We start from the raw sequence: 26267 nt of genomic DNA on the forward strand, positions 1-26267 counted from the left end.
CCTTTTTACTTACTCACTATTCTGAATAGATAAGAGACTGTAGCAGGGAGATTGGCAGAGACCTGATTTCATTTCTAGTCCTGTCCAGGACCCCAAGAGAACAAAGCCAAACCCAAAAACCACAAACAAAGGCTTCCCTCCCTTTGAGAGTTGAAAGTATCTTGTTTCCTGATTGGTCCTCTGGTCAGGTGTTGTTCCCTGTTTGTTAACCCTTTCCAGGTGAAAGAGACATTAACCCTTAGCTATCTGTTTATAACAGGCCCCCTATCTAGGCTCTGGGGGCGGGAAGGGAGCAGGGAATCAGGAACTGGGTTGTCATAAGGGTTTCTTCAACTCTCTACCCCTGGGGGAATTTTTGTGTGTGTCTGTATTTGTTGCAGACATACTTGCTGACAGTTATTTTGAAATAAATTACCAAAATAATTGGAATTTGCATGATTATGTAGTGTTATTTTGACAAATAAAATTTGCAGAATTTTTAATTTTTTGGCACAGAATGCTCCCAGAAGTAGATGAAGAATTCATATCAGCTACTAGTGTTGCCATCATCCTCTTTGTCCACGCCATGCATCCTCTGCTCATGCTTGCAAAGTCTTGCAGAGGGATGTAATCCACTGCATGTCTTGAATCTTTTCCCAAATGCAAAGCATTGTCTTGGCTTGTGTTGGTTGCCGCAGCGTGTGCAGCTCCACATGCTGTTTTTGCACTGGATTCTGACTTTGAGCTGCACATGCCTTTCTGCCTCAGGACTCTATTTTTGTTTTTGTTTTTTTTTTTGCACTTTTTAGGATTCTCAAGCATGTCCACAGTATCAGATAACTCTCCCCCTTCCATAAGCTTTACTCAGGATGAGATGACTTCTGTGGCTTGGCAAATTCTAATTGCTCTGTTAAGGTTTGATTCTGGATCTCCCAGTAGTCTGTCTCTGAGCATTTTGTTCTGGATTCCAATCCTTGTCCAGTCTCATATCGAGGACTTTTTGCCCCTCAAAATTGCAAGATTGGCTGTTCAGTCTCAGTCAGATAATCTTCTATAGTTTCACCTTCATTTTGTACTCTGTGATTAAAAACGTACCTTTCACATTTCTCATTTTTATGTGGAGTGCAGTTTCTGTAATACATTTTCATAGTTAGCAGATATTGAGTGAAGCACTGTTTGAACTTCCTCCAGTTGTCTTCAATTTCCAGAGAGTTTCAGCTCTGAAATATCTTTTAACAGATCCGTTCTTCCACTTAGGAAATTTTCTTATTTTTTTTTATTCATAGTACCATGTGGTGATCAATGAAGGAGCCTCTAGGCACTGTTGTAGGACAAGGGACCATTGGGTCCACACTATAGTAGATTCGTATTCCAGGCCTTCTTTGGCCCTGGCTTTAACATGATGCTTTGCAGGGAGCTTTTACAGAGGGGTCCAAACTATGCAAATGTGCATTTCCTAAGTATCTCAAAGCCAGTCATATAAACAAACAAAAAAAGCATACCTTGAAGTCTCTTTGCTTGGGAATAAATAGTTTGCTAAGTATAAAAACTAATAGCAGCCAAATGTGTAAAGACAGGAGACTGTTAATAAATATCAAAGTAGCAAGTGTGAGAGTAGAGTAGAGTACACTGATTTCATGAAAAAAAATACCAAAAAGTTAGAAAATCTTTAAAGGTGAATCATCATGGACCAGATCTTCAGGTGATGTACTTTGTTATATCTCCATTGAAGTCAATGGAGCTATGGTTTTTCATATTTCATGAAGATATGGTCCCACAGCCCCTACTTTAGAGAGGGAAAGAGGACCAGAGTTAGATGGAATACCATTGTTTCTGCCACACCCTGAAGCCACCCATTCTGCTGACCTTGGGGGTTGTGCACACAAAGGCACAGATAATTCACAGTACCTGCTAGGCTCCCATTCCCTATAGCTTCCTCTCGAACTGCTCTGCCATAGCTTTCTAGGCCCTTTCCATTCCCATGCTCTCTCCCGAGTAGGGGTTGAAGGCATGGAATAGAAGGTCATGGAACTAATGCTGATGCGAGAAGTGTTAATTTAACTTTCTCAGGAATATCCTTGAAGATTTCTAGGTGGATTGATGCCACAGACACCTGCCCTCAATCTGCCCCTTCCCAACACAGCTGTGCCTCTCTTTACCCCAGAACTCAGAGAAGCCCCCTTCACCCCCAATGCAAAGAAGCCTGAACATATTGAATTGCTTCCTTGAAATCAAATGAAGGGAGATATTGAGCTGCCTGAGCCCCTCACCAGGAGACAGAGTAAGTCAAATATGTTGGCTTTTCACTTCTTTCATCCATTCTGCAGGAAATATTTAGAGGCAGTGAATGTCAGAGGTCCACATTTTGTTAGTTGAAAATAACTATAATTATCATGTATTAATAGGTTTCTCTTTTAGGTCTGAATTATAATTTGGAAGCTGTTATTTTTCAAAGCCATTTAAGTAGTGATTATAACAATCAAAATCTTTTTCTATCTAAACGAAGAAATGCCTGCAAACCAATGCAGACTCATACAAAACAAAAACAAAACAAAAAAAACCCTCCACTCCTCCCTGAACATTATGACAATGATAGTGGAAAAATGTAATAGTGACAATCATGTAACCACTATAAAGTTATTTGACAGCCATGTCTGGAAGCCATCTTGGAATCCTTCAGCAAGATCTAGCTACCTAAGGCCAATATTAAAAAAGATAAAGAAAATGAAAGAAGAACGTACAGCCTGCCAGTTCTGTTCCATTCCAGTGTGAAGTGGTTAGGATTTTTTTCATGCAATGTTACACTAAAATAATGTCTAAAACATAAGTGTGTGCAGCTTTCATGCTGACATACAGTACGTGAGTATCAAAGTTAGGAGAAAAACTGCTTACTTGTACACTGAAATATCAAACAGCATTTAGTTAGATGTGTTTCTTCTGTTTACATGTCAGTTTAGTGTTTGTGAAAGATATATCAGTTTGACAGCCTTACACATTGAAGTCCTGACTTTCTGCACTGTAAAGGAACAGAATAACAATAGTGTAAGCATCCATACAACAAATGTTCTCTCTGCATGACTAAGCACTAACCAAGAGGGGATCAGCTCTAGAGCTTAGATGTTAATTTAGTCTCCAGTGTCCATTTAGTCTGTGGCTTCTCCTCTAAATCTGCCAGCAAAGATGCTAATTTGTGTCAATGGCAATTTGGATTTCAACCTGATAGGAACAGGACAGAGCACCCAACTAATTTTAAACAGGTCTCTACATACACATTAGGTAGTAAAGTTGAACACTACCTACCTGGCCAGTTTCAAACTGGTGTTGTCTAGGTAAAAAGCTCCATATCCAGTGAGCCAACCAAATCTTAGTTTGACAGGACTTTGAACAATGATTAATTATAAATATTTTCATATAAGTTACTGTGTCGAGATAAAAATTAACCCCAGAAATGCAATGCAGAGTCAAGGGTGAAACTCCATCCTTAGCTCTCCTTGTTACAAGCAGAGATTGCAATTCATATGATGGCAGATCCTTGACCCAGCCTCCGTTCCCTCTGTGCTGCTGCAGCTGTGCAAAAAGGCTATGTCTGATTCCCCTGTTGTAGAGGAATTCCTCAGTGATATAGAGCTAAAGCCAGCTTTATGCTACCCACACTCCCTCCTCCTTATAGGGTATGGGAGGAGGTAAGGCCAGAGCACACTGCTGTGGCTGTCCTGGGATGGCAGCTAGTTTAAATTGTTATGTAATCAGCCAAGGCAATCACATTGCAGATGCTCAACTCCCCTATCTGTTTCCAAATGTTGAGAGTGTTCAGATTATTAAAGTTATGTCAAGCATTGGATTTTAGGGATATTGGATATATAATCCATTGTGCAGGCCACAGCCTTCAGTTTGTCTTCCAGACAATGAACATTGTTGTCCCGGATGTTATCTTCAAAACTAACTGACAGTAAATGCAGGAATCTTTTCCCTGTTGTAGATGACTGATTGCAGCAACGAGGCACCGAACTAGCAACTGCCTCAGTATAGCTAACCTTAAATCCAGTTTGACATTATACACAGTTCTTCTCTCATGCAACTGCCTGGCAACAACATCAGAACATTTCTTTCATCTTATTCCTAAACAGCTTAAAAAAACAACAAAAAAACCTCACCCCAGGGCTGGAAAATGTCAGTAAATTAAGCAACAACAAAAACTGGCATAGGTCTCCCTCAAGTTTGCACCCTACATTTTCCATTCTAAAAAGTCTGTAATCCAAATGAGACACTGCTGATCTGGTGATCCAAAGTGACGTTAAAAGCTCAGTTGTTTAGTATGATTTCGCTTATACCTCACTTCAAATGGCTTACACAGCTGGTAACCTTCACAATCAAATATTACCAGGGAGGGGCAAAAGGAGTGCATTGTACAATTAAGTCATCATGTAGTTCAGTCATTTTGAGGGTCTAAATCTAAATTAAAATTCTTTGATGCAGAATGTATACAATAAGACACAGTAGTTATGTAAGAGAGAAAAATTTGATTGACCTTCTAGGAGTATTGCATGGCCTGGCTTATAGAGGCCAATAGGAAAGCTGTTTAACATGAATAATACTCATGACAGGCAAGTAATTGAACTCAGAGACACAATGGCAGAAAAGGAAAAAGCACAGCTTGTTTATTTATCGCACAATAAAAAGAAATATCATAGATGCTTAAACAGATTATCTATTTGAAAGTTCCAATTGTGTAATGTTTATAGTATATTTTCACTTTTGATTATATATTTGATATTACATATATAAAATCAAATATAATACATAATAACGATATAATCAAAAGTGAAAATATACTAAAATAGTATAAAATTAGAACTTAATATTATAACAATAAAACACTGTTAATTAAATGTTAAAGTTAAAAGAAAAAAGGCAGGAAATACAAAAGTTGGAGGTCATACATCAACATTTCAGCTGTATTGAAAGAAAAATCCCCTTTTTTTTTCCTGGCTATGAGACTGATTAGCAAAATGTGTATGCAAAAGTTTTCACACTCACACTTTCATGTGCCTAACCTTGAACATATAAAACTCTGATGCATGTGCCAAATCTGATTTTTACGGAGACAAGTCTACCTGCACACATGCAAATAAGGACTATATGTACATATTAGAGTTTGCATGCACAAGTCAAAAGCATGAGAAGATGCTGCATTTCTGAGAAGCTGGTCATAAATAAATAGTTGAATGTCAGCATAGGTAGATGGCTTAGTAATGAGTCGGACCCCTAACTTCAATGCAACCAATATTGGTTTCTTTGTTTTTTTCCTTTTTCAAACTTGGGCATAGACTTAGGGCCAGACTTTCAAAAAAGCTCAGCAATCATTTACACCCCAAAATTAGTGGCCAAATTTTCAAAAGAGCTCGTTACATTGAGTGCTGATCCCTTTTTCACAATCTGGCTATGAATGTCACAATGGGTGCTTCTGGGGTTGAACATTTTTCAAAATGGGTTCCTTATTTAGATGAGTAAATAGGACCTGAGCTCTTTTGAAAATTGAGCCTTTGCAATTGTGAGTATAGAACACTTGAAAATCTGGCCCTGAACTCTTGAGAGTCAGGCCTTTCTGACCCCAGCTGGCCTTTACTAAAACATGAATAAGGAGATATTCCCAAAGATAGATATCAAGGTCAGTGAGTTAATATCTTTGATTGGACCAACTTCTGTTGGTGAGAGAGACGAGCATTTGACCACACAGAGCTCTTCTTCAGATCTGGGAGAGGAACTCAGTCTCAAAGCGAATGTAAGGTAGAACAGATAGTTCTTCTTCGAGATGTGTTGCTCATGTCCATTCCAATATAGGTGTGCGTGCGTTGTGTGCACCGTTGCTAGAAGACTTTTTTCCCCTAGGGGTATTCATTGGGTCGGCTCTGGTGCCTCCTGGAGTGGTGCCTCCATAGTGTGGTGTACTGGCACCTGCCAGCTCACCCCCTCCTCCATTCTTTCTTTCTGTCTGTGGCAGTCACTGGAATGCTTCTATCTCTTGCTCAACAAGTTATTCTTGTAGTGGTCTTCTTCCTGTAAATAGAGTGTAGATAATTGTAAATAGTTCATTAGCATAAGTAGAGTGATAGTTAGTAGTTAATAGCTGGTAAGCACCTGCCCTGTGGGGCTCTCCTACTCAAGCCCTGGGGCATGCCTCGGTCCCAGGGCTTCAAACAGAGTGGGGCATGCTGCAAGCAGATGCCAGTTAGTGACCCTCACGAGAGTTGTTTGAAGTGCTTGGGAGAGGGTCAAATTCAAGATACATGCTGAATCTGTGGGAACTTCAAACCGAGGACAAAAAAGAGAGAGACAATCAATTGAAGTTCGTACTTATGGAGAAGGCACTCAATCCCTCTTCAGAGCGGCAACCAGATCCAGTACCAAGCACCTCCTCTACCAGGAGTGTGCTAGTGTTTGTTCAGGACACCCAGTGTGGCTTGGGCTCCCGGGCACTGTCCTTCTGGCACCGGCACACTTCTCTGGCACCCAGGAAGGCGGCACCGATGGCACAGCACCAATCTCGATCACCGGCGCTGAAGAAGCGGTTGAAGTCTGATTGGGGACGTTCGCCCTCAAGAATGACTGTTGAGAGAGTGCGATCTTTGGCAGATCACTCTCGATTGGAGGTGACTCAACCGGCACCGTTGACTCCAGCCCCATCAGGGGAATCTTTGAGTCCGGCACCGAGGGACTCCCCGCATAGGGTTAGCCAAGAGGGTGACATGACCCTGGCACCACCATAGACACCAGAGGTATATGAGACAGCGCAAAGCCTCTTGAATCTCCTGGCACTACCATCCCTGAGACAAAGCCTGCAGGGGATGAACCAGACACCACAGGTTCCAGCCACAACAGGGCAAGCACCAGTCCTGGGCAAGCCCTCCTTTCCGCTCATCATTGTGAGATTCAACACGGAGACCACACTCACCACAGCGACGAAGCACCCCACTTAGACGCTGGTTGCAGTCCCACCACTGGTCTCATTTCCAGCACCAGTCACACTCTAGGAACTGATCACAGTCCCCATGCTGCTTCCTGCTGAGGTGTCGCAATCATGGTACTGCTTGTCGTCGGGGTGCTGCTCTCCATCACGACAACGCTACCCATGGAGGGTCCATTATTTATCACAGCATCGCTCTCCTTGGAGACACCACTTCTTATCTAGGCAAGGTCACTCAGCATCCTGGGGTACAGGACCACCCTGATCATCTACAAGCAGGTCCTCTGGCTCCAAATCACAGGTAGAATCATATGCCTCATGAGGGAATGGATCTAAAGCAGATCAAAGACACCCCACAGATGAGACCCAAGGACTTGTCCTGCCAATATGCGGTTCGGGCCAATGGCAGATTCTTCCTCAGTGACCAGTGTGTGGACTGACACAACAGATATCACTAGGGGAAAAATGTCTTCCAGCAACTGTGCACATGACACATGCACACCTATACTGGAGCGCACATCTCGAAGAACAACAGTTACAGAAAGGTTAGTAACCATTTTTTAATCAAAAGTAGTTTGCATATATTGTAAGGGACCATTCAAGGTGCAGTCGCTGATTAACACCTCTGCGGTCATAGGACAAAAAGAGGGTGTTAGTGGGTTACAGATAGTTGTAGTAAACCATAAATCCAGTGTCTTTGTCCAGTTCATGGTTTTTTGTGTCAAACAGACCAATGAATTTAAGGTTTATCTTATGAAAGTGTTGTGTAAGAAGTTTCCTTTTGAGGATGAGAACTGGCAGGTCAGATGTAGAGTGATTGCTTTGTGAAAGAAGTGTTCACCCACAGGTGATACAGAGTTTTTGTCTTTATCATTTTCCTGTGAAAGTTCATTTGACAGCATAGTGATTGTCTGGTGTCATCCACATAGTTGTCATTGGGGCATTTAGTGCACTGAATGAAGTACACCACATGTTGTGATAGGCATGTGTAGGATCCATGCAGGGGTGAAAGTTATATTAATCTCTTACTGGTACGAGGGCCAGCTCTGGGCCCCCAGAAGGGGCAGGGTTGGGGGTCAGCCAAACCCAGCCAGCCCATTCATGCTGCCTAGCCCACCCCACCCAAGGGTCTGGCTGCTGCCAGTAGTGGTGGTGGTGGCTGGGGGCCCCAGGCCCTTTTAAATAGCTGGCCCTGGGGCAGCTGCCACTTTTGCCCCCCTTCTAGCAGGGCGGACGATGGAGGGGGCGGACAAAAGAGGCAGCAAGGAGGGTCCTTTGCTGCGACAGCACTTTAACCCCATCCCCTATCCGTCAGCTGCATACAGGTCAGTACTGGCTTCTTACCAGTACTCTGTACCAGCCTTCACTGACCTACTTTCACCCCTGGATCCATGAATCTTGAAAGATGTGCTGATCATTGTAACAGTGGAGATATGTCTACAGGTTTTGCATCTGTTCTTGCAGGGTCTGGTGCCACTTTTAGTTGCTGGGTCCTGTTCTGTGGGGAGTTTGCTTCTGATGAAGAGGATGAGGGGTTGTTTAAAGGCCAGAAGTGGGGGTTCATGAAAGATTTCTTTCAGGATAGGGACCCCACTGAGTAGCGTTGAAGTTGTTTGATGATACCCCATATGGGTTCCAAGATGGAGCAGTGGGTGACAACTAGAGGTGTGGTCACTTCAGAGGGGGTTTTATTTCTGTATTGAAGCAGGTTCTCTCAGGTTATTTGAGTGGCCTATTGCATGATGAGATCTACTTCTCTGGTGGAGTGTTCTTGTTTGGTGAAGGCCATTTTAAGGTGTGTATCCCAGACTTTCTCCTCAAAGAATATTCTGTGGTATCTGAGTGCCTGGCTGTCGATAACAGATTTCTTGGTGTGTTTAGGGTGGTTGCTGGATCTATGAAGGTAGGTGTGCTGATCCATGCCTTTTTTATGTATGGTTGTCAGTAGGTTTGTATTGTTAAAGCTGACTGTGGTGTCTGGGGAGTTGATGTTAGTGTGGGAGTGTTCCAGAGAGACTTTAAGAGGATGAAGATACCCCCTCTTTTTGCCCTCTGACTGCAGAGACTTTAATGGGCCACTCTAGCTTGAATAAAGCAACAAAGGGTCCTGTGGCACCTTATACCTTGAATAAAGCAACAAAGGGTCCTGTGGACCTTATGCTCCAATACGTCTGTTAGTCTATAAGGTGCCACAGGACCCTTTGTTGCTTTTTACAGATCGAGACTAACATGGCTACCCCTCTGATAATTTCTACCTTGAATGGTCCCTTACAATATGTGCTAACTACTTGTGCTAAACAATCTGTTATACTTTGTGTTTTGTTTGGACACTGAGAGGAATTCCTTTCACAGACCTGAAGAAGAGCTCTGTGTGACTCGAAAGCTTGTCTTTCTAACCAACAGAAGTTGGTCTAATAAAAGATATTACCTCACCCACCTTGTCAGTCTAATACTTTAGGACTGACACAGCTACAACTACACTGTATGTGAAGACAGAAGTGACAGGTGCCTAACTGCCACTGACGTTCCATTTGAAATTTACCTCAAAAAATTTTGAGCAAAATATTTCAAACCAAACTTTCCAAACATTTTGGTTTAAAATTTGTGTGTGGGAAACCTGTTTAATGCTGTGTTTTAGAGTTCAGATAATTTTGAGTTAGCTGTGCAGGGGAAATAAAGTGACAATAACTTGTTTAAAATTGAGAACTTTTTCCCCCAATACTGCTGAACACACAAACTGCTGAAAGGATTTTTTTCAAACTTTCTAAATAGTATTAATAATATTTATTATTATATTTGTAGTAGGTTTGTATCGCGATAGCACTGAGGAGCACCAGTCATAGACCAGGCCTCCATAGTGCTAAATTGTACAAACACAATGAATTCTTATTTGGACAGAGACCAAGAAACAAATGTTCATCTGGGGAAATTGCCACAGGCCCATTAACTGGATCTGCCCCCATGTGTGACTGTGTTGCCCTGAAGATGAATTTTTCACAGAGATAAGAGAGTATGAAAGCAAGATATTGTAACTGATCCTGTTTTGCAACGTTAGCTATAGCGGTCAAGTCTGGGCAAATAAATATGGGTTATTGAAAAAAATCTTTATTGTATATGTATCCATATATTTTGTAAAATATCTATATATATATAATTTTAACATAAAATGTATAAAAATATATAACTGGTTCAGGTACACTAAATTTATGTTGTCTATATGTTAATCATGTATTTATTAAATCAAATTAATATAGTATGATATTACATCAGTCATATACCAGTATACAAAATATATAGCTAAAAACTGAGAACCAACAAGTACAGAGAGAGAACGAGAGAGAAAAAGCCAAGCAGGAGCCTGTAAGCATAGTGTGATCTTGGAAAATGCTGGAGAGAGAACTTTTCGGGAGTCTTGAGGGCTGTAAGTTAAAAAACTGCTCCTTTTGTTCTTGTTTCCCTCTGTGGCCAGAGACAGGGGACTTTGTACATTCCTTGTAAATAAACAAGATTGCAACAAAGAAAATACCAGACCCCAGGAATTTCTACTTCCAGCATGAACATCCCCAGTATTCCAAACTATGACAAACCGTTCTAGTTGAAAAGGGGCAACACAGGCACTAAACTCTATGGTGTATAGTCCGTTAATGGTCCCATTAGCGCTTTCTAATTCTGAGTAAGTAGTGGATTGTATTAGTTGGACTGCCAGAAACTAAAATGCACAAATATCTAGGCACAAAAAGTTGGTGACAATAAAAGATCAAACCAACAGTTCCCAACCCAGCCCCAAGTGGCAGTCCAGAACAAGGGTATAAAAGTAGCAAGGGGGCTGTATCATTTTCTTGGCACCATCTCCCTCCTGTGCACATGCAATTGCCCCCATGCCTCCTGCTTGCTGGGCATTATGCTGTGCACCATCAACCTGCTATGGCTACAGCTTCCCTATCCCCATCCAGCTCTCAGCTTTCAGTCCCAGCTCTCAGGCTGAAGCTACCTGGCCTTTCCTTTGCAGCCAGCTTCTGCTCTAGTCCCCTCGGCCTGCTGCTCCTGCTTTAATGCAGCCTCTGGCTCTTTTGTGACTCCCTTTACTGGCTGGCTGTGCTGAAGATTTTGATTTTGAGATTGGTTTTGTTATTTTAATAAATCCATCCCCAAGGAGGGATGTGGAGGTTGGATTTAAGGGACCCAGAGCTGAAGTAGAGAGACACTGAGGCAGGGGTGCTTTAGGAAAAAGTGTAGCTGTAGAATGATTTTGGGCCACCTGTTTTTTAAGTACGTTAAATCCAGTCATGTGACATTTTTAAAAGACGGTAGGGAAGGCTAGCAGGCTTTGTTCTATATAGTGAGGATTTATACCTGAAATTCTGTACTGGCTACTTTTAGAAACAAATTTGGGGACAAATTGAATCAACCTGTTTGTGTTAATACAATGTACAGTAACATTTACATGTCAACAATTGATGAGTTGCTAGTTTGTGCAAATAAGTTTTACAAGCATAAATTCCACAGTTTGTGGGGAAAAGTGATAGTGTAACAACTGCACGCTCAAGTGATTGTGCATGCAAGGATATGTGAATGGTCTGTGAGTGATTTAATATATACATCAGTATATTTGGCTATTTAATTTGAATTTTATTGGCAGCAATAAATTTATTGCTAAACTGCAGCCATAATTCCATCTTTTGGTACTGAAGGAATTTATCATGGAAGGTACTAAGCATCTTCAGCTCTCACTGAAAACAACAGGAATTGAGCAACATGGTCTCTTAAAGTACATTTGTCTTTAATCTCTTAACTTTAGCTCAAACATGTTGAAACTTTTAGGAGAAGTAGTTTGGGTCCAATTTGTAACTTTCAGTATTGTAAAAGTTGTGGGGAAAGGCCCTATGCATTCTAAATCCAGCTTCAGAATCTACTGCTTCATCAATCTGAAAGTGTCTAGGAATTAAAACTGTCTAATTCTTCTGAAAAGCAAAGACCTAGATTGTCACAGTCCTTATTCAGCTGCACTGGTGAGTAAGATGAAGTAAGGGCCCCCACTTACTCTCATGTTCATGCTTTCTCAGCTTGCGGCTCCTGTTGTGGGGAGAAGTGCAAGGAACTGGCCAAGAAGAGAGAGAGGGGAATAAGTTATGTCACCCTTACTCATGGAAGAGAGCAAGGTTACAGACTAACCCAAAGGGACTACAGAATATCTGCTCTGTCTCTGCTAGGCATGTTTAGGTGACCAGCAGCAAATGTGAAAAATCGAGACTGGGGAGGAGGGGTAATAACAGGAGCCTATATAAGAAAAAGACCCCAAAATCGGGATTGTCCCTATAAAATCGGGACATTTGGTCACTCTAGGCATGTTGTAGTAACTAGTATCCTTTGAGCTATGCTGACATATATTGATAATGCTGGCACCTAAACAAGGAAACAGTTACAGCTATATTACAATCATAAAGAATGTTTCACAGAGGGAAAAATGGCTAGAATAAATATAGCGAAGCATTTTAAAAGCATCTTAGAAACAATGGAAATAGTAAACAATGAAACTTTTATAAAAGTCGATGTGGAAATAATTGAAAAAAAATAATATTGCATATAAACCAGTTTGAGTAAAATGATATATTTGACTATAAGATAAACAGTAATTTACAGTTAGTTTATGAAGCTTTGCATAACATACTATTGTGACAGTAGTAATTATAAAAATATAATAAATTGTTGTGTATGAATCATTTCAATTATAAAGTTTTACTTCTTTAATAGAAAATACTACCTGTCTGTTTGTGGTTTTTTCCTCTACAGAAACTGATGAGGTCATCAATATTTCATATGTTCATACTGAGCATGGTGGCAGTAGATGTCATTGTTGCTGCTAGTAATTACTACAAAGGAGAGACTTTCAGAAGACAACATGATGAATTTTACCTAGCTGAGGTGAGTTTACTGGGCTTGCTATCCAGATAGTTTTCAAGATGAAAAAAGTAGACAAACTATGTGAATGTCAAGCAACTTGTCATTTCTTTATTCCCTTAAGCATTCTGAGATTTTTTTGCAAATTGTTCAAGTTCCTCTCTCTGACAATGGCTGACAGCCCTTTAAAAAAACAAAACAAAAAAAACCCAGCCTTCTGAAAGGTAATTTCCTCAAACAAAATGTCAGTGGTAATGAACTGAGGCTTGAATACAACCTCTTCAGGCAATGCATGGCTGATAAGTTGCTTTTTTACCAACAGGAGTGCAGACAGAAGAATTTAGCTTGTTTTTATTTCAAACCAAATAAACCTACCTTGTAAAATACAGGCCTTATTCTGGAAAGCATCCCTATTCAGGAAAGCTCTTAAGCACATACTTAACTGTAATCTTTTTCTTAAGTATAGCCTGAACAGTACCCAAAATAGCCTGAATTTGGTGACGTTGAGGGCATGATGAAGAAAAAAATATTCAATAGGAGTTTTGGAGAGGGCTGAGGCTCTGCTCTTGGAATGATGATAGGGTGAAAAGGAGCAGTTTTTTAGCTGCCTGGATAAATATTTTAATGCTACTGGCATTCTGTTGTAGAATCATAGAGTCGTAAGACTGGAAGGGACCTCGAGAGGTCATCTAGTCCAGTCCCCTACACTCATTGCAGGACTAAGTATTATCTAGACCATCCCTGACAGGCATTTGTCCAATCTGGTCTTAAAAATTACCAATGATGGAGATTCCACAACCTCTCTAGGCAATTTATTCCAGTACTTAACCATCCTGACAGTTAGGAAGTTTTTCCTAATGCCCAGCCTAAACCATTTTTGCTGCAATTTAAGCCCATTGCTTCTTGTCCTATCTTCAGAGGTTAAGAAGAACAATTCTTCTCCCTCCTGAAAGAGTGGACAGTGGAGAGGAGTCAAGGCAGCGTTGTTCACCCTCATCCCTGAGCCTTTGGTACCCCACAATCCTAAAGCCAAATGTCTTGTGCCTTTACTGGGAATAGTGGTATCAGAGTAGGTAGGACCTGCACTGGGGAGTGGTCAGTCTGCAATCATTGGTCCCAATTTAGGAAAGCGCTTAACATTGCAGACTCAGACTTTAAGGCCAGAAGGGACCATCATGATCAATTAGTCTGACTTCCTGCACATCACAAGCCTCAGAACCTTGCACTACACTGCTTTCAATTCCCTGGGCCAGTTCCCTGCAGCCCCAGACTTCACCAAAGCTTCATCCTTACTTCAAGGCTCATCTAAGTTCAGGCCCAGCAGCCAGCGAGGAGCTCTTCTTCACTCAATGGTGCTGCCATTCGCTTTGGCCAGCCAGGAGCACAAGCTGCACTCCTCTAGCTCCAACAAGGAACTGACTATCTCTGACTCTGAAGCTCCTTTTATATGGCCCTCCTGGGCCCTGAATGGCTGCTTCCCCTGCAGCCACTCTGATTGACTGCTTGGAGGACTCCTCTAGTGCTCCTTTCGTGGGATGAATGTGGCAGGCTGACTGTTCCTGATCACTTTCCTCTCCTCTAAGTGCTTCAGAATTGATTCCTTGAGGACCTGCTCCATGATTTTTCCAGGGACTGAGGTAAGGCTGACTGGCCTGTAGTTCCCTGGATCCTTCTCCTTCCCTTTTTTAAAGATGGGCACTACAGTACCTTTTTTCCAGTCATCCGGGACCTCCTCCATTCGCCATGAGTTTTCAAAGATAATGGCCAATGGCTCTGCAATCACATCCGCCAACTCCTTTAGCACCCTTGGATGCAGCGCATCCAGCGCCATGGACTTGTGCTCGTCCAGTTTTTCTAAATAGTCCCGAACCACTTCTTTCTCCACAGAGGGCTGGTCACCCTGTCCCCATACTGTGCTGCCCAGTGCAGCAGTCTGGGAGCTGACCTTGTTTGTGAAGACAGAGGCAAAAAATCATTGAGTACATTAGCTTTTTCCACATCCTCTGTCATTACGTTGCCTCCCTCATTCAGTAAGGGGCCCACACTTTCCTTGACTTTCTTCTTGTTGCTAACATACCTGAAGAAACCCTTCTTGTTACTCTTAACATCTCTTGCTAGCTGCAACTCCAAGTGTGATTTGGCCTTCCTGATTTCACTCCTGCATGCCTGAGCAATATTTTTATTATTCCTCCCTGGTATCATTTTGTCAATCTTTCAATTCTTGTAAGCTTCTTTTTTTGTGTTTAAGATAGCAGGATCACTGTTAGCCAAGCTAGGTCACCTGCCGTGATTTACTTATTCTTCTACACATCGGGATGTTTTTTTCCGCACCTTAAATAATGATTCTTTAAAAACAGCCGCTCTCCTGGACTCTTTCCCCTTCATGTTATTTTCCCAGGGATCCTGCCCATCAGCTCCCTGAGGGAGTCAACAGCTCTTGCTTTTCTAAAATCCAGGGTCCGATTCTGCTGCTTCCGTTCTTCCTTGTGTCAGGGACCTGAACTCGACCATCTAATGGTCACTGCCTCCCAGACGGGCCATCCACTTTTGCTTCCCTACTAAATCCTTCTCTGTTTAGTGAGCGAGCAGTCAAGAACAAGCTCTGCCCCTAGTGGTTCCTCGGCACTTGGACAGGGAATTGTCCCCTACACTTTTCCAAAAACGATCCTGATTGTCTGATGAACTGCATGATTGCCTCTCAGAGATATCAGGTGATTAAAGTCATCCATGAGAAACCAGGGCCTGCGGTCTGTTAACGTCTGCTAGTTGCCGGGAAGAACGCCTTCATCCCCTTATCCCCTGTGCTGGGTGGTCATATAGCGACTCCCACCACGACATCACCCTTGTTGCTCACATATAAAACTTAATCCAGAGACTCTCAGTTTTTTTTGCAGTTTCATATCAGAGCTCTGAAGCATCCTACTGCTCTCTTAATACAATTGCAAATTCCCCCACCTTTTCTGCCCTGCCTGTCCTTCCTGAACAGTTTATATCCATCCATGACAGTACTCCAGTCATGTGAGTTATCCCACCAAGTCTCTGTTATTCCAATCACATCATAGTTCCTTGATTGTGCCAGGACTTCCAGTTCTCCCTGCTTGTTTCCCATGCTTCTTGCGTTTGTGTATAGGGACTTAAGATAACTCGCTGATTGTTCCATTTTCTTGGTCTGAGACAGGAGTCCTCCCCTCCTGCACTCTCCTGCTTGTGCTTCCTCCCGGTATCCCATTTCCTCACTTACCATTTTTTGCAAGGTTCAATTCTGCTTGGCTTTTGGCACTTCCCACTCTGTTCTTAAGTCCATCCTGTTTCGGAAAGCATAGAGGCATGTGCTTAACTTTAAATATGGCCTTTAGTCCAAGTCACTAAACGTATACCTAATCACCTTTCCCAATTAGGGATGCTTTCCTGAATTGGAGCCATTGCTCACACAAGTAAAAGTTAGTACAGCTAGAGACATTAACTCATTCTGTCCCCTCTCTTCAAACTGACAATGGTGGCCAATGGCAAAAAAGCGCCATAGGGAGCCATATCAACAAATGGGAGACACGCAGCTCCAAAGCCATCATGGAAGAGGGCAGCGTCTCTCTAGAGTTGAATATTCCTTTCCTTGGACATCCCTGGGTTCCCCTATGTTTACTGTGTCTGGAGCCCACAGCCACTGGAGTAGTTACAATATGGCCCTATATTTTACATACAAATGCTGTTAAATTGACTCAAAGAAATCCTAACATTTAACTCCTCAGCAAGATCCGTTCTCTAGGATAGTGTCTATGCCAAAGTGTGTTTATCTATTCAGTAAAATTGAAATTGTAAGGATGATATTTTATTTAACAAGGTTTCAATGATTTCCATAATAAACCTACTAAAAATGGGGGGTGAGAGGAGTTTGTATTTGCAAAGGTTTTATATTTACAAGATTGTTGTAAGAAAGGTGGAATAATGTTAGTTTTCCATCATTATTATAGCTGATAAAAATTTTTTCCTCCTAAATGAATCCCCTTCCCATAGCAGAGCAATATATTTCCGACTAATCAGTGATAAATATGGAATGTACCAAAAATCCCAATCGCAGCACGTTTCAAGACTGCACTGTAGTTCAGCACGCAATAAACAGAATCCAGAGGTCAGAGTCAATAACATAACTGATGTGACTTGGCATTTTCATATTTTTAAACAATGGTCTTAAAGGGAAGCTGTCAAGTCCTTTCACTTCAGGCATTTTAAACAAGCTTTTGAATAAAAAATGTGTTTTTACTAGAATGTACAGCACTGGAGTTGGTGCAGGTTTCGTTGATTGTCCTAGTAATGAAAATTTTCTCTGTATATGTCCACGTATGAAAAAACAACAACATATGCATATGAGGGAGAATGGTTTTGGGATTAAGGCACTGGACTGGGACTAAGGAGATTTAGGTTTGCATCCTAGTTCTACTACAGATTTTGGTGTGACCTTAGTCAGGTCTATAAATGGGGATAATAATATTTTCTTTGTCTGTTTAGGCCCTGATCCTGCAATTAACACAGGATCAGAGCCTTAGATTGTAAGTTTTGTTGAGGGGAGGGACTGTCTCTAATTTTCAGTACAATGCCTAGCAGAGTGGTATCCTGATCATGGTAAGGTCCTCCAAGCACTACTGTGATACAAATAATAATGCTGTCTATTGTCATACTACATGTGTATTTCTGTGCAGGGCACTGTATGCATGTTATATTTACTTTTTCATTATTCAATGCTAAAAAGGTTCTCTTTAAAATCTGGGATGTAGTGACCTGTCATGGGGCTGGTACACCTATCACACTTAAGGGATGGGGGAAGGGCACTACAGCCTACACCCTAAGCCACAGTGGCCTACATCCAGAGCCTCGGAGCAGTATGGTCTAATGGCCGGAGTCAATAAATAAGTTGCCCTCCCTTGCAGGGCTGCATGATGGCCTTGTGGCCAGAGTCAATAGGGCTGCCCTCCCTGTCAGGGCTGAGTGGCCTAATGGCCAGACTCAGTACGGCTGCCCTCCTCTGCAATGTCTCCAGCAGCAGGCAGACAAGGCCTTATAGACCCCGTCATAGGGACAATGAGATAATCACCCAAACATGTCCAAAAAACTCAGAAGAAACAAACAAGATAAATGAGCTGCACCTCCAGTTGTCAGTCAAGCCCTTTCCATCTTTCTTCTCTAGCTCTCTCTCGCTCTTTCCTTTTGTGTATCTGACTAGGCAGCAGCTCTCACAGGTTTTGACAGGACTTGGCAAAGTTCACTTGGCATTTCAGGTTCACCAATGCCCAGCAATAGTACCAGGAAGTTGTAGATAAGTGGAAAGTCTATCACGTTCATTAAAAACCTTAAGATAATACAGTCTCAAAAGTTCAATTTTGGAATAATCTATTTAAATTCAGCAGGCAAGCCTAGCCTGGCATATTTCATATGCTCAGCTACAGGAAGGAAGCCTGCTTCCTTTATGGAAACTAGAGGACAGATAGCTCTAGAAACAGGGAGGCTCTTAATGGTTAAAGCAGTGCGGGGGAGGGGAGAAAGGATGTAAATTCTAAACTCAGATTCCACTTATTACATATTTCAATACACCCAACTATTTGGAAAGCTTAAGGTATATTACAAATGTATTTATCAGCCCATTGTACCAAAAGAAATAGTATTCATGGTCAGATTGAGATAATCAGAAAGTTATTTAAATTTGAATATATTGACCTTATAGAATCAGCAAAAGCAGTCTGGTGAGAGAGAAAAGAAACAAACAAACAAAAACCCCAACCAAGTATAGCTTCCTAGCACCAGGGAAGGGTGAAGAGCAACTCCATGGTGGACACCACCATAAAGATCTAATTATATGTGTTCATTGGTTAGACAGTAGGAGGGTGTGCTGTAGAAAAAACCAAGACAGACAGAAAAGAAGAAGTGTTCTCCATTATGATAGGTTTCAGGATTGAAGTCTTAGTGAAGAGCATTAAGAATCCTGAAAAGCAGTGGCCTACACTCTATAGGCATGAACAGGGTTAAAACAGTTTTTTTCTGCTACCATCTCACATGTCAGTGTCCTTTGCAATGAATCTATGTCCTTGTATCAATACAGTTCTGAGAAAGTCCCTATCCCTCTTGCCAAAGTGAAGATTAAACAGAATATGGAACCCGAAAAGGGAGAGAAGGGCCAAAGATCTGGGCTTCTAACTTCATTGGTCCAACTCAGAAGGACTCTCCTCTAAGTTCACAGGTAGCTCTACACTCCCCTCAACCAAGTCAGGGCAGCACAGCAGAACCAGCTTAGATGGTAGTCTTGGGTATTGGCCCTAGATTTGCTCTTCGTGAAGCAGCATTAGCATCCTGCAACCTACAGGGAAGCATGCCATCTCATATGGCTCCTCTTTGGCTTCTTTCCAGGGCCAGCTCTACCATTTTTGCCGCCCCAAGCAAAAAAACAGAAAAAAAGTCACTCGGACTGTGCCGCCCCAAGAATGGATGGAATGCCGCCCCTTAGCATGTGCCACCCCAGGCACATGCTTCCTCTGCTGGTGCCTGGAGCCGGCCCTGCTTCTTTCCTAACTGAGTCTCACATACTTTTCTCATGGCTCATGAGGATGCATAGGTGTTTTGACAGAAGGAAATGTGGCAGCACAGCAGATGGTAGCAACTTGTTTAACCAGTTGCCTGCCCCTGCCCATGGTTTTTTCTATGGATTCACCCTCTTTCCCTCTCTGCAGCAGCAGAAGGGGTAGATATGAGCATAAATTTGTATATAAACCTACATTATTGCATTGCATACCTAACAAAAAATTCAAGTCAGATGTTGTGTATTTGACTTCTGAATCTTATGTAATTAATTACAGTGAAGGGAAAATGCCCAGCTCTATAAGTGAGAAGGCAGGTGTATAAGTGTAACCAAATGCTATGCAAACCATCTGATAAATTTTTCAGTGTTAGTGGTTTGAGGTCCTCTGACAAGGATGTAAAATGCAAATCATCCTGCCTACACATTTGTAGAATAAATTTAAATATATTTAACATCATATTTGCTAATCTTGTCCCTAATGCAACACCTATATATTCTGAATTGTGTAAATGTTAGAGTTGCTTCTCCACTGCTGTAAGGTTGAATTCCAATACTTTTCTGTATTTCATAACTGGAGTGCGCGCACACACACACACACACATACACACACACACACACACACAAATCCTTTGGGGCTGAAATTTTGTATGACTCTTCTTTGCTCAAAGGCCTTTTTTTCTTTAACCCAGATTAAAATACTTTCCCTGTGTGTTTCAAACAGAGGTTTTGTTCATACTGTATTTGAAACCCTTTTTTTCAGACTAGACTTGTTTTGTAGATCTCAATGATATCTGCAAAGGAACAGGTCAGGGAAAATTGGTCATTATCTTTGAAGATATGAAGACTGAGACGTGTGTGCAGGTGTGTGTATGCTTGCACAGTAGGGTGTTCAGTTGGGTTTTATTGCTTAGCCTAAACAAAAGGGTTAGAACACTGGGGTGCTGCAAGACATCTTAGTTTGATTTAATCATGCAAAGAACTTTAAAGTTTGATAAATATGTCAAACACTTTGGGAAAACTGTTGCAGATACTGCTGGTGATACTGCTCACCAACAAGCCAATTAACCTCTGTGTCTAACTTTTCCCATTTGTAAAAAGAAGATTAATAATATTTGACCTCAGAGAACCCTCTGAACATCAATTTGTTAAGTTTGAAAATATTAGTTCTGTGTAAGTATTACCTGTTAATTCAATGTTTAGTGTAGTCAAGGGTCAGTGGAGTTTACTCACTTCTCATTTGGGGAATATAGAGGTTAGATTAGTTTAGCCACTTCTTTTCTTACCATTACAAAACTTGTCATGCCCCTGTAGCCTAGAGAACTGATGAGGGGAGGACAAATATCTGTTTCTCTGTCCTATCTCTACTGCCTGTTGGGAGAAGTCTCGAAGGGATACATTGATAAATCAAAAAAGCATGGGAGGAACTGTGTAAATATTTCAGAAAAGGCCTTTAAGAACTGCACATTTCTGCCCCTGCCTTCAGGTCTTCCCCTGTCACTTCCTACCTCGCACCCTCTCCCCTATGAACACTTCTTGCCTACCTAGAACTCCATTTAAAAATGGCAGAATGTACCAGATTTATTACTCCCTTATTTTATTTGTTTTAACCCTCATCTAGAGTTGCCAATCCTCCAGGATTGTTATGGAGTCTCCAGGAATTAAAGATTAATCTTTAATTAAAGATTATATCATGTGATGAAACCTCGAGGAATATGTCCAACCAAAATTGGCAATCGTACCCTCATCCCTTCTTTCCTTACCCATTTCTGTTTTATTTTTGTGCATGTATGGGGAAAAAATTAAATGTTCATAAAAAAACAATAACTGAGTCAATTCTCTTTCAACCTTTGCTTGCTCCTTAGATCTGTCCAATCTAAGTTATATTTAAAATTGGTTCAACCATTGTTATGCATTGTGCAAAATATCTAATCATATTGTACTGGCCAATTCTCTGTCTTGGGAGACACACACAGAGCACTCAAAATTGGTTAAAGGATTGGTCTGATACTCTCCAAAAACTCTGAATTTCATATTGTGAATATATTTGAGACCTATGAGCAAGTAAAAATAAGGGGTTGTGATGTAAGCTGCAATTCAAACTTAACTTAGTTGGCCAGGCACAGGATCATTCACAAGAGCTGATATTAATATGTTTATAAGTTCAACAAGTAATCTCAAATAGCTTAGAACCATCAAACTAACCTGAGTAGGATCCAGTTGCAACCAGCTCAGGCCAACTGAGAATTTGCCAAGCTTGGGAGAACGTTAGACCCAATGAATGAAAGGAAATATGTGTATGGTTTTTCAAATTTGAATATTTTTTATTATTAATCTGTTTTTTAATTGTAACAAATAGTTTGTGATTGATTATCTCTTTTTACAGAAAATTAGCACTTTAGAAATATCAACTTGCTCTATCATCTCTGTGAAAGTACGCTATATGGTATAGAAACAGGAATTCTATCATTTTCATGAATGCTCTGTTTATAGTCAAAGTTTGAGAATTTACAAATAAGTGCCATTTGTTCATAAAAATTAGAAAAATGAGAAATGCCTATCATCCATTTTGATTAGTCTAGTCCATTATTCCTTTGCTTGGCTAGTCAGCACATATCATCAGAATGTTATTCCAGCTATTTCCTTTGCTATATAGATCCTCAAGTAGATATCATTTCAAATCTTGGCAAGGTGTGAACTCCGACATAGAAAGCAATGATTTGAATCAGTAATTGAAACACCTGTTTCTCCTCTTATGTATTCTCCTAGGTTGCTTTTACAGTTCTCTTTGACTTAGAAGCTCTTCTGAAAATCTGGTGCTTGGGCTTTACTGGATATATCAGCTCATCTCTTCACAAATTTGAACTGCTGCTTGTAATTGGAACTACTCTTCATATTTATCCAGACCTCTACCATTCCCAGTTTACATATTTTCAGGTACAGTCAACTAATTTTAATATTTCTGTTTAAATACCTTGTTCAGGCACACTAAAAATGTTATCCATGAACAGTAATCCGTATTCCCATCTGCACTTTCCTTTGTTTCTTCCAGAGTTCTCATATTGCTGAGTCACTTTGAATAAGTCTTTAAAATAATAATAATTCAAACAAATGTCTCTTTTTAAATCTGCGGATCTAGGGAGACCTTATAAGGGTAGGCCTCTCTCTGAATAAGCACATCAGCCCCCAATCCTCCTTCTTTGCAGCTCTCATTTCCAACTTCTGCTACACTGCTTCACCCTGGCTTTGGTCTAATTTGGCCACAATTCTCCATTCAGCTTTGCACACACACCACTTCTTAGTGCATGTCCTCCTACTGCATCTTAAAGGCTCCTGCTTAATGTCCACAAGTGGCTTGCTTGTTACTGGCTCTCAGTTCCCTATATACTTGCTTTAGATTTCATGGACACTACTCTACCAGCTGTCACCTTCCCATGTAACTTCCCTAACTAGGAGATTCTCTACCTCAGTCCCTTATGGGTCTTCTAAAGCCATTTCCCCAGTTCCATCCTGGATCCTGGCATTTTGCAATCACCAAATTATTTCTAATCTATTTATTGGGGCTGTCCTGCCCATTCCTGGTGGAAGTCCCTGGTGGAACACAAAGAGAGGGAGATTCCTTGGGGTTGATCCATTTTCAGGTTGTAAGTGAGCTCACATTTGTCCTCTGTCAGCCAAGATGCCAGACCAATTAATTCCCTGTCCCTCCTTCTTGGATGAATATGTCCTGTAGGATCAATCTTGTTGTGGGAAAAAGCCGATAGGATCACTATAATATAATCTCAAGTGTAAGGTGTCAGTTACTGAGGCTAGTAATCCTTTCTTTAAAAAAGGAAAAACAATTATTTTGACATTGGAGAATCACAACCTTACATGAGAACTATGGGACACAGCTTTTTAGACTGGTCAGACATTTTAGGTATAAGAGGATTCTGGGAATTGTAGTTCAGATAATAACAAGTAAAACAGTGAACGTTTAGCGAGACCAAAATATCTTCACAGTAGTTTCAGTGATATATGTTGCATTTATAAGTTTAAAAAATTAGAACAGATTCATATCCATCTATTATTTAGAAATGAGTTGAAGCAAGAGATTAGTAATTAATAATGAAAAAGGGTAAATAATAAATGACATAGCTAAATCTTACAGAAAAGCATTATAAACTATGATGACACATGGTGCAGTCCACTGAAGTGTAGTAATGAACTTTGACAGATTGTGAAAAATTACACAAAACCTATTCACACTCTCTTTATATGTTTCTGCAAAATTGGTCAGGAAAATCTGCAAGACTACAAAATCTCTGACTCTGGCACACAGCCCCGTAGGAATTCAATGTTTTTAGATGGTGGCACTTTAAATCCTGCTGAGATTACATGCTGTGAGACTACACAGAACATGCCACTCAAGTGGCATAATGTAATTCTCAAACATACGAAAACGAATACCTTAAACTAAACCACTGTACTTCTATTCCACAAATGTAAAATAAACAATCAGACAACAGTAAGTTGGAACTCTCAAATATTACAAGTAGCAAACACAGTAACTCACTGGTGGAATATTTATTTAATCAGAACCCACATACAACTTATGGTCTCTTTCCAGGAAGTTTGAATATTAAAATACAAATTTTACACATTGGGTAAAATAAATGTGATCACTAACTCTATAGAATAGAAGGGGAAAATTACTGTCTGTATCTGGTCCTTCCTTCTTTTTCTAGCTCTGATGATATCTGTCTAGATAGATTTCATATATTTAAGCAGTCGCTGGTGGCCTAACTATATTCCCAATGCAATATAGGAGTTTTAATACAGACTTCAGTGGTTGGCTGGTGCTGAGTGTTTTTGAAAAATCTCCCCCCGCCTTGACTTTGTGACCAATCTTTCACAAAGGCTTAATGTGTAATTTGCATGGCTTCTATATTTAAAAGAAAACAGTTCATGGTGACACATAGTGAGTGAGTCAGCCTTGTATTTCTTGCACATGCAAAATAACATGAAATAAAATGAAAAACAATGATAAAAAGGACATAACATGAAAAAAAGTGTAGGCATTTTAACCTGCCAGACCAGATCACAACACCACTCAGGATTGGCCCAGCCACTCCTCTGCCAGCATGACCAGTGGGATGGGTGGGCCAAAAGGAAATGGCATTGCAACCCCATGCACCACTCCGCAATGCCTGGAGCTGGGAGGTTGGCTGAGCCTAATGGGTCAGGAGCGCCTGATGCATGGTGAATGCAGGCTCACTCTGCAACCACTCTCTCCATCCCCAGGGCCTTTTACCGCCCTGGCGACAGGACCCAAGAAAAAGATGTAACAACAAATTCTGACAAATAAAATGAAAAATTATAAAAAGATTTCACAGGGCTCTAACTATCAGCATAATTCTAGTGAAACAGAAGTGAGCAGCACTAAAAGTATATTCAGGTATTGATATTAATGTCTGTTTTAATCTCTGTAATTTAGGAGTCAATGTTGAAACCAAACTTAACATTATTTTTAATAAATAAAAATATTTTAAGTGGCTGGGATGGTGTGTTGTTGTTGTTGTTACCTTAAAACACTACAGGTGTGTCATAAACAGATAGCTAAAGGTTAATGTCTCTTTCACCTGCAAAGGGGTAACAAACAACACCTGACCAGAGGACCAATCAGGAAACAAGATGTTTTCAAATCTCAAGGGAGGGAAGTTTTTGGCGTGGGTCCTTTGTTCTGTGTCTGTTTGCCTCTCTAAGTCTCTGAGCGGGAATCACTCTATCCCACAGGCATCTAATCTTCTGTTTTCCATCAGTCTGGGACTACAACAAGTAGAAGAGACCTAATGGGCTTATATTGTTTTTTTTGTAGTACATGTGTGGGTTTCTGGAATGTTGTAAATTGTATTTCTTTTGGAGAAGGCTGGAATCTATTTCATGTTGATTCTTTTAAGCCACTAAACCTGTATATACGTCACCTCATGAGACAGAGACCCTATTTTTAGGGTCTTTCTTTTCTTTTTATATAGGAAGCTTTCTTTGTCAAACTTGTTGGATTTTTTCCTGACAGTGGCGTGCTCAAGGAGCAACTTGAGTCTGCAGCCTCACGCACCTGGCCGGAATTTGTGGGAGGAATATGAGAACAGGTGATCTTCCAGGTCATCCAGGTAGGAAAGTAACCGGGAACAGTGGGAGGAGGGTTATTTCCTGCTTAGTGGGAGACTCAGGGATCTGAGTCTTGGGAGTCCCGCCAGGGAAAGGACTTTGGGGAGACTAGATTTGGGGAGACCAGAGTGAGTCAGGCACTGGAATTCCTGGCTGGTGGCAGCGCTATCAGATCTAAGCTGGTAATTAAGCTTGGAGGTTTCATGCAGGCATCCATTTTGGATGCTAAGATTCAGAATTGGGACTTATGCTTTATGACCAAGATGAAATCCTGGCCCTGTTGAAATCAATGGCAAAATTCTCATTGACTTCACTGGGGTGGGATACCTCCTTACATTCTCCAAAAAAACGCAAAAAACCAAACAAAAAATAAACCCAAACCCGTCCTCTGGTACCATTATGAAATAAAAGGCACTTACTGTTTCATGACAGAATTTTTTTAAGAAATAGTTTTCATTGAAATATCTATCTGAAAAGACATGTTTTATAAGCAGAAGCACCTGCTACACTGAAAGATCTCGGTCACATTCCATAATCCAGATCCACTTGCAGGCAAATGACATGGAGGTTTGAAAATATCTTTGTCAGTGTGCAGGCATGTATGCACCATGTTCCCAGGCAAGCAGATTTCTAGCAAGCTGTGTAACATATCTCCAGTTCAATTAAGATCAAAAAGTAATGTTCACAGGAATACTTCTGGAGGTTAGGCAAATCTTC

The 26267-nt window shown here is 41.0% G+C and overlaps 1 protein-coding gene across 3 annotated transcripts in view; it reads left to right on the forward strand.

Annotated features, from left to right (window-relative positions):
* Window positions 1-26267, forward strand: part of NALCN (sodium leak channel, non-selective) — a 387480-nt gene that overhangs the window by 200346 nt on the left and 160867 nt on the right. For all 3 annotated transcript variants that reach the window (XM_032771366.2, XM_032771357.2, XM_032771375.2), the window contains 2 exons: window positions 12734-12865; window positions 22170-22337. In XM_032771366.2, the coding sequence (XP_032627257.1) occupies window positions 12734-12865; window positions 22170-22337 (300 nt within the window). The remainder of the gene's footprint in view (window positions 1-12733; window positions 12866-22169; window positions 22338-26267) is intronic.

This window comes from Chelonoidis abingdonii, chromosome 1, assembly GCF_003597395.2.
Source record: "Chelonoidis abingdonii isolate Lonesome George chromosome 1, CheloAbing_2.0, whole genome shotgun sequence".
In the NCBI taxonomy this organism is placed as follows: domain Eukaryota; kingdom Metazoa; phylum Chordata; order Testudines; family Testudinidae; genus Chelonoidis; species Chelonoidis abingdonii.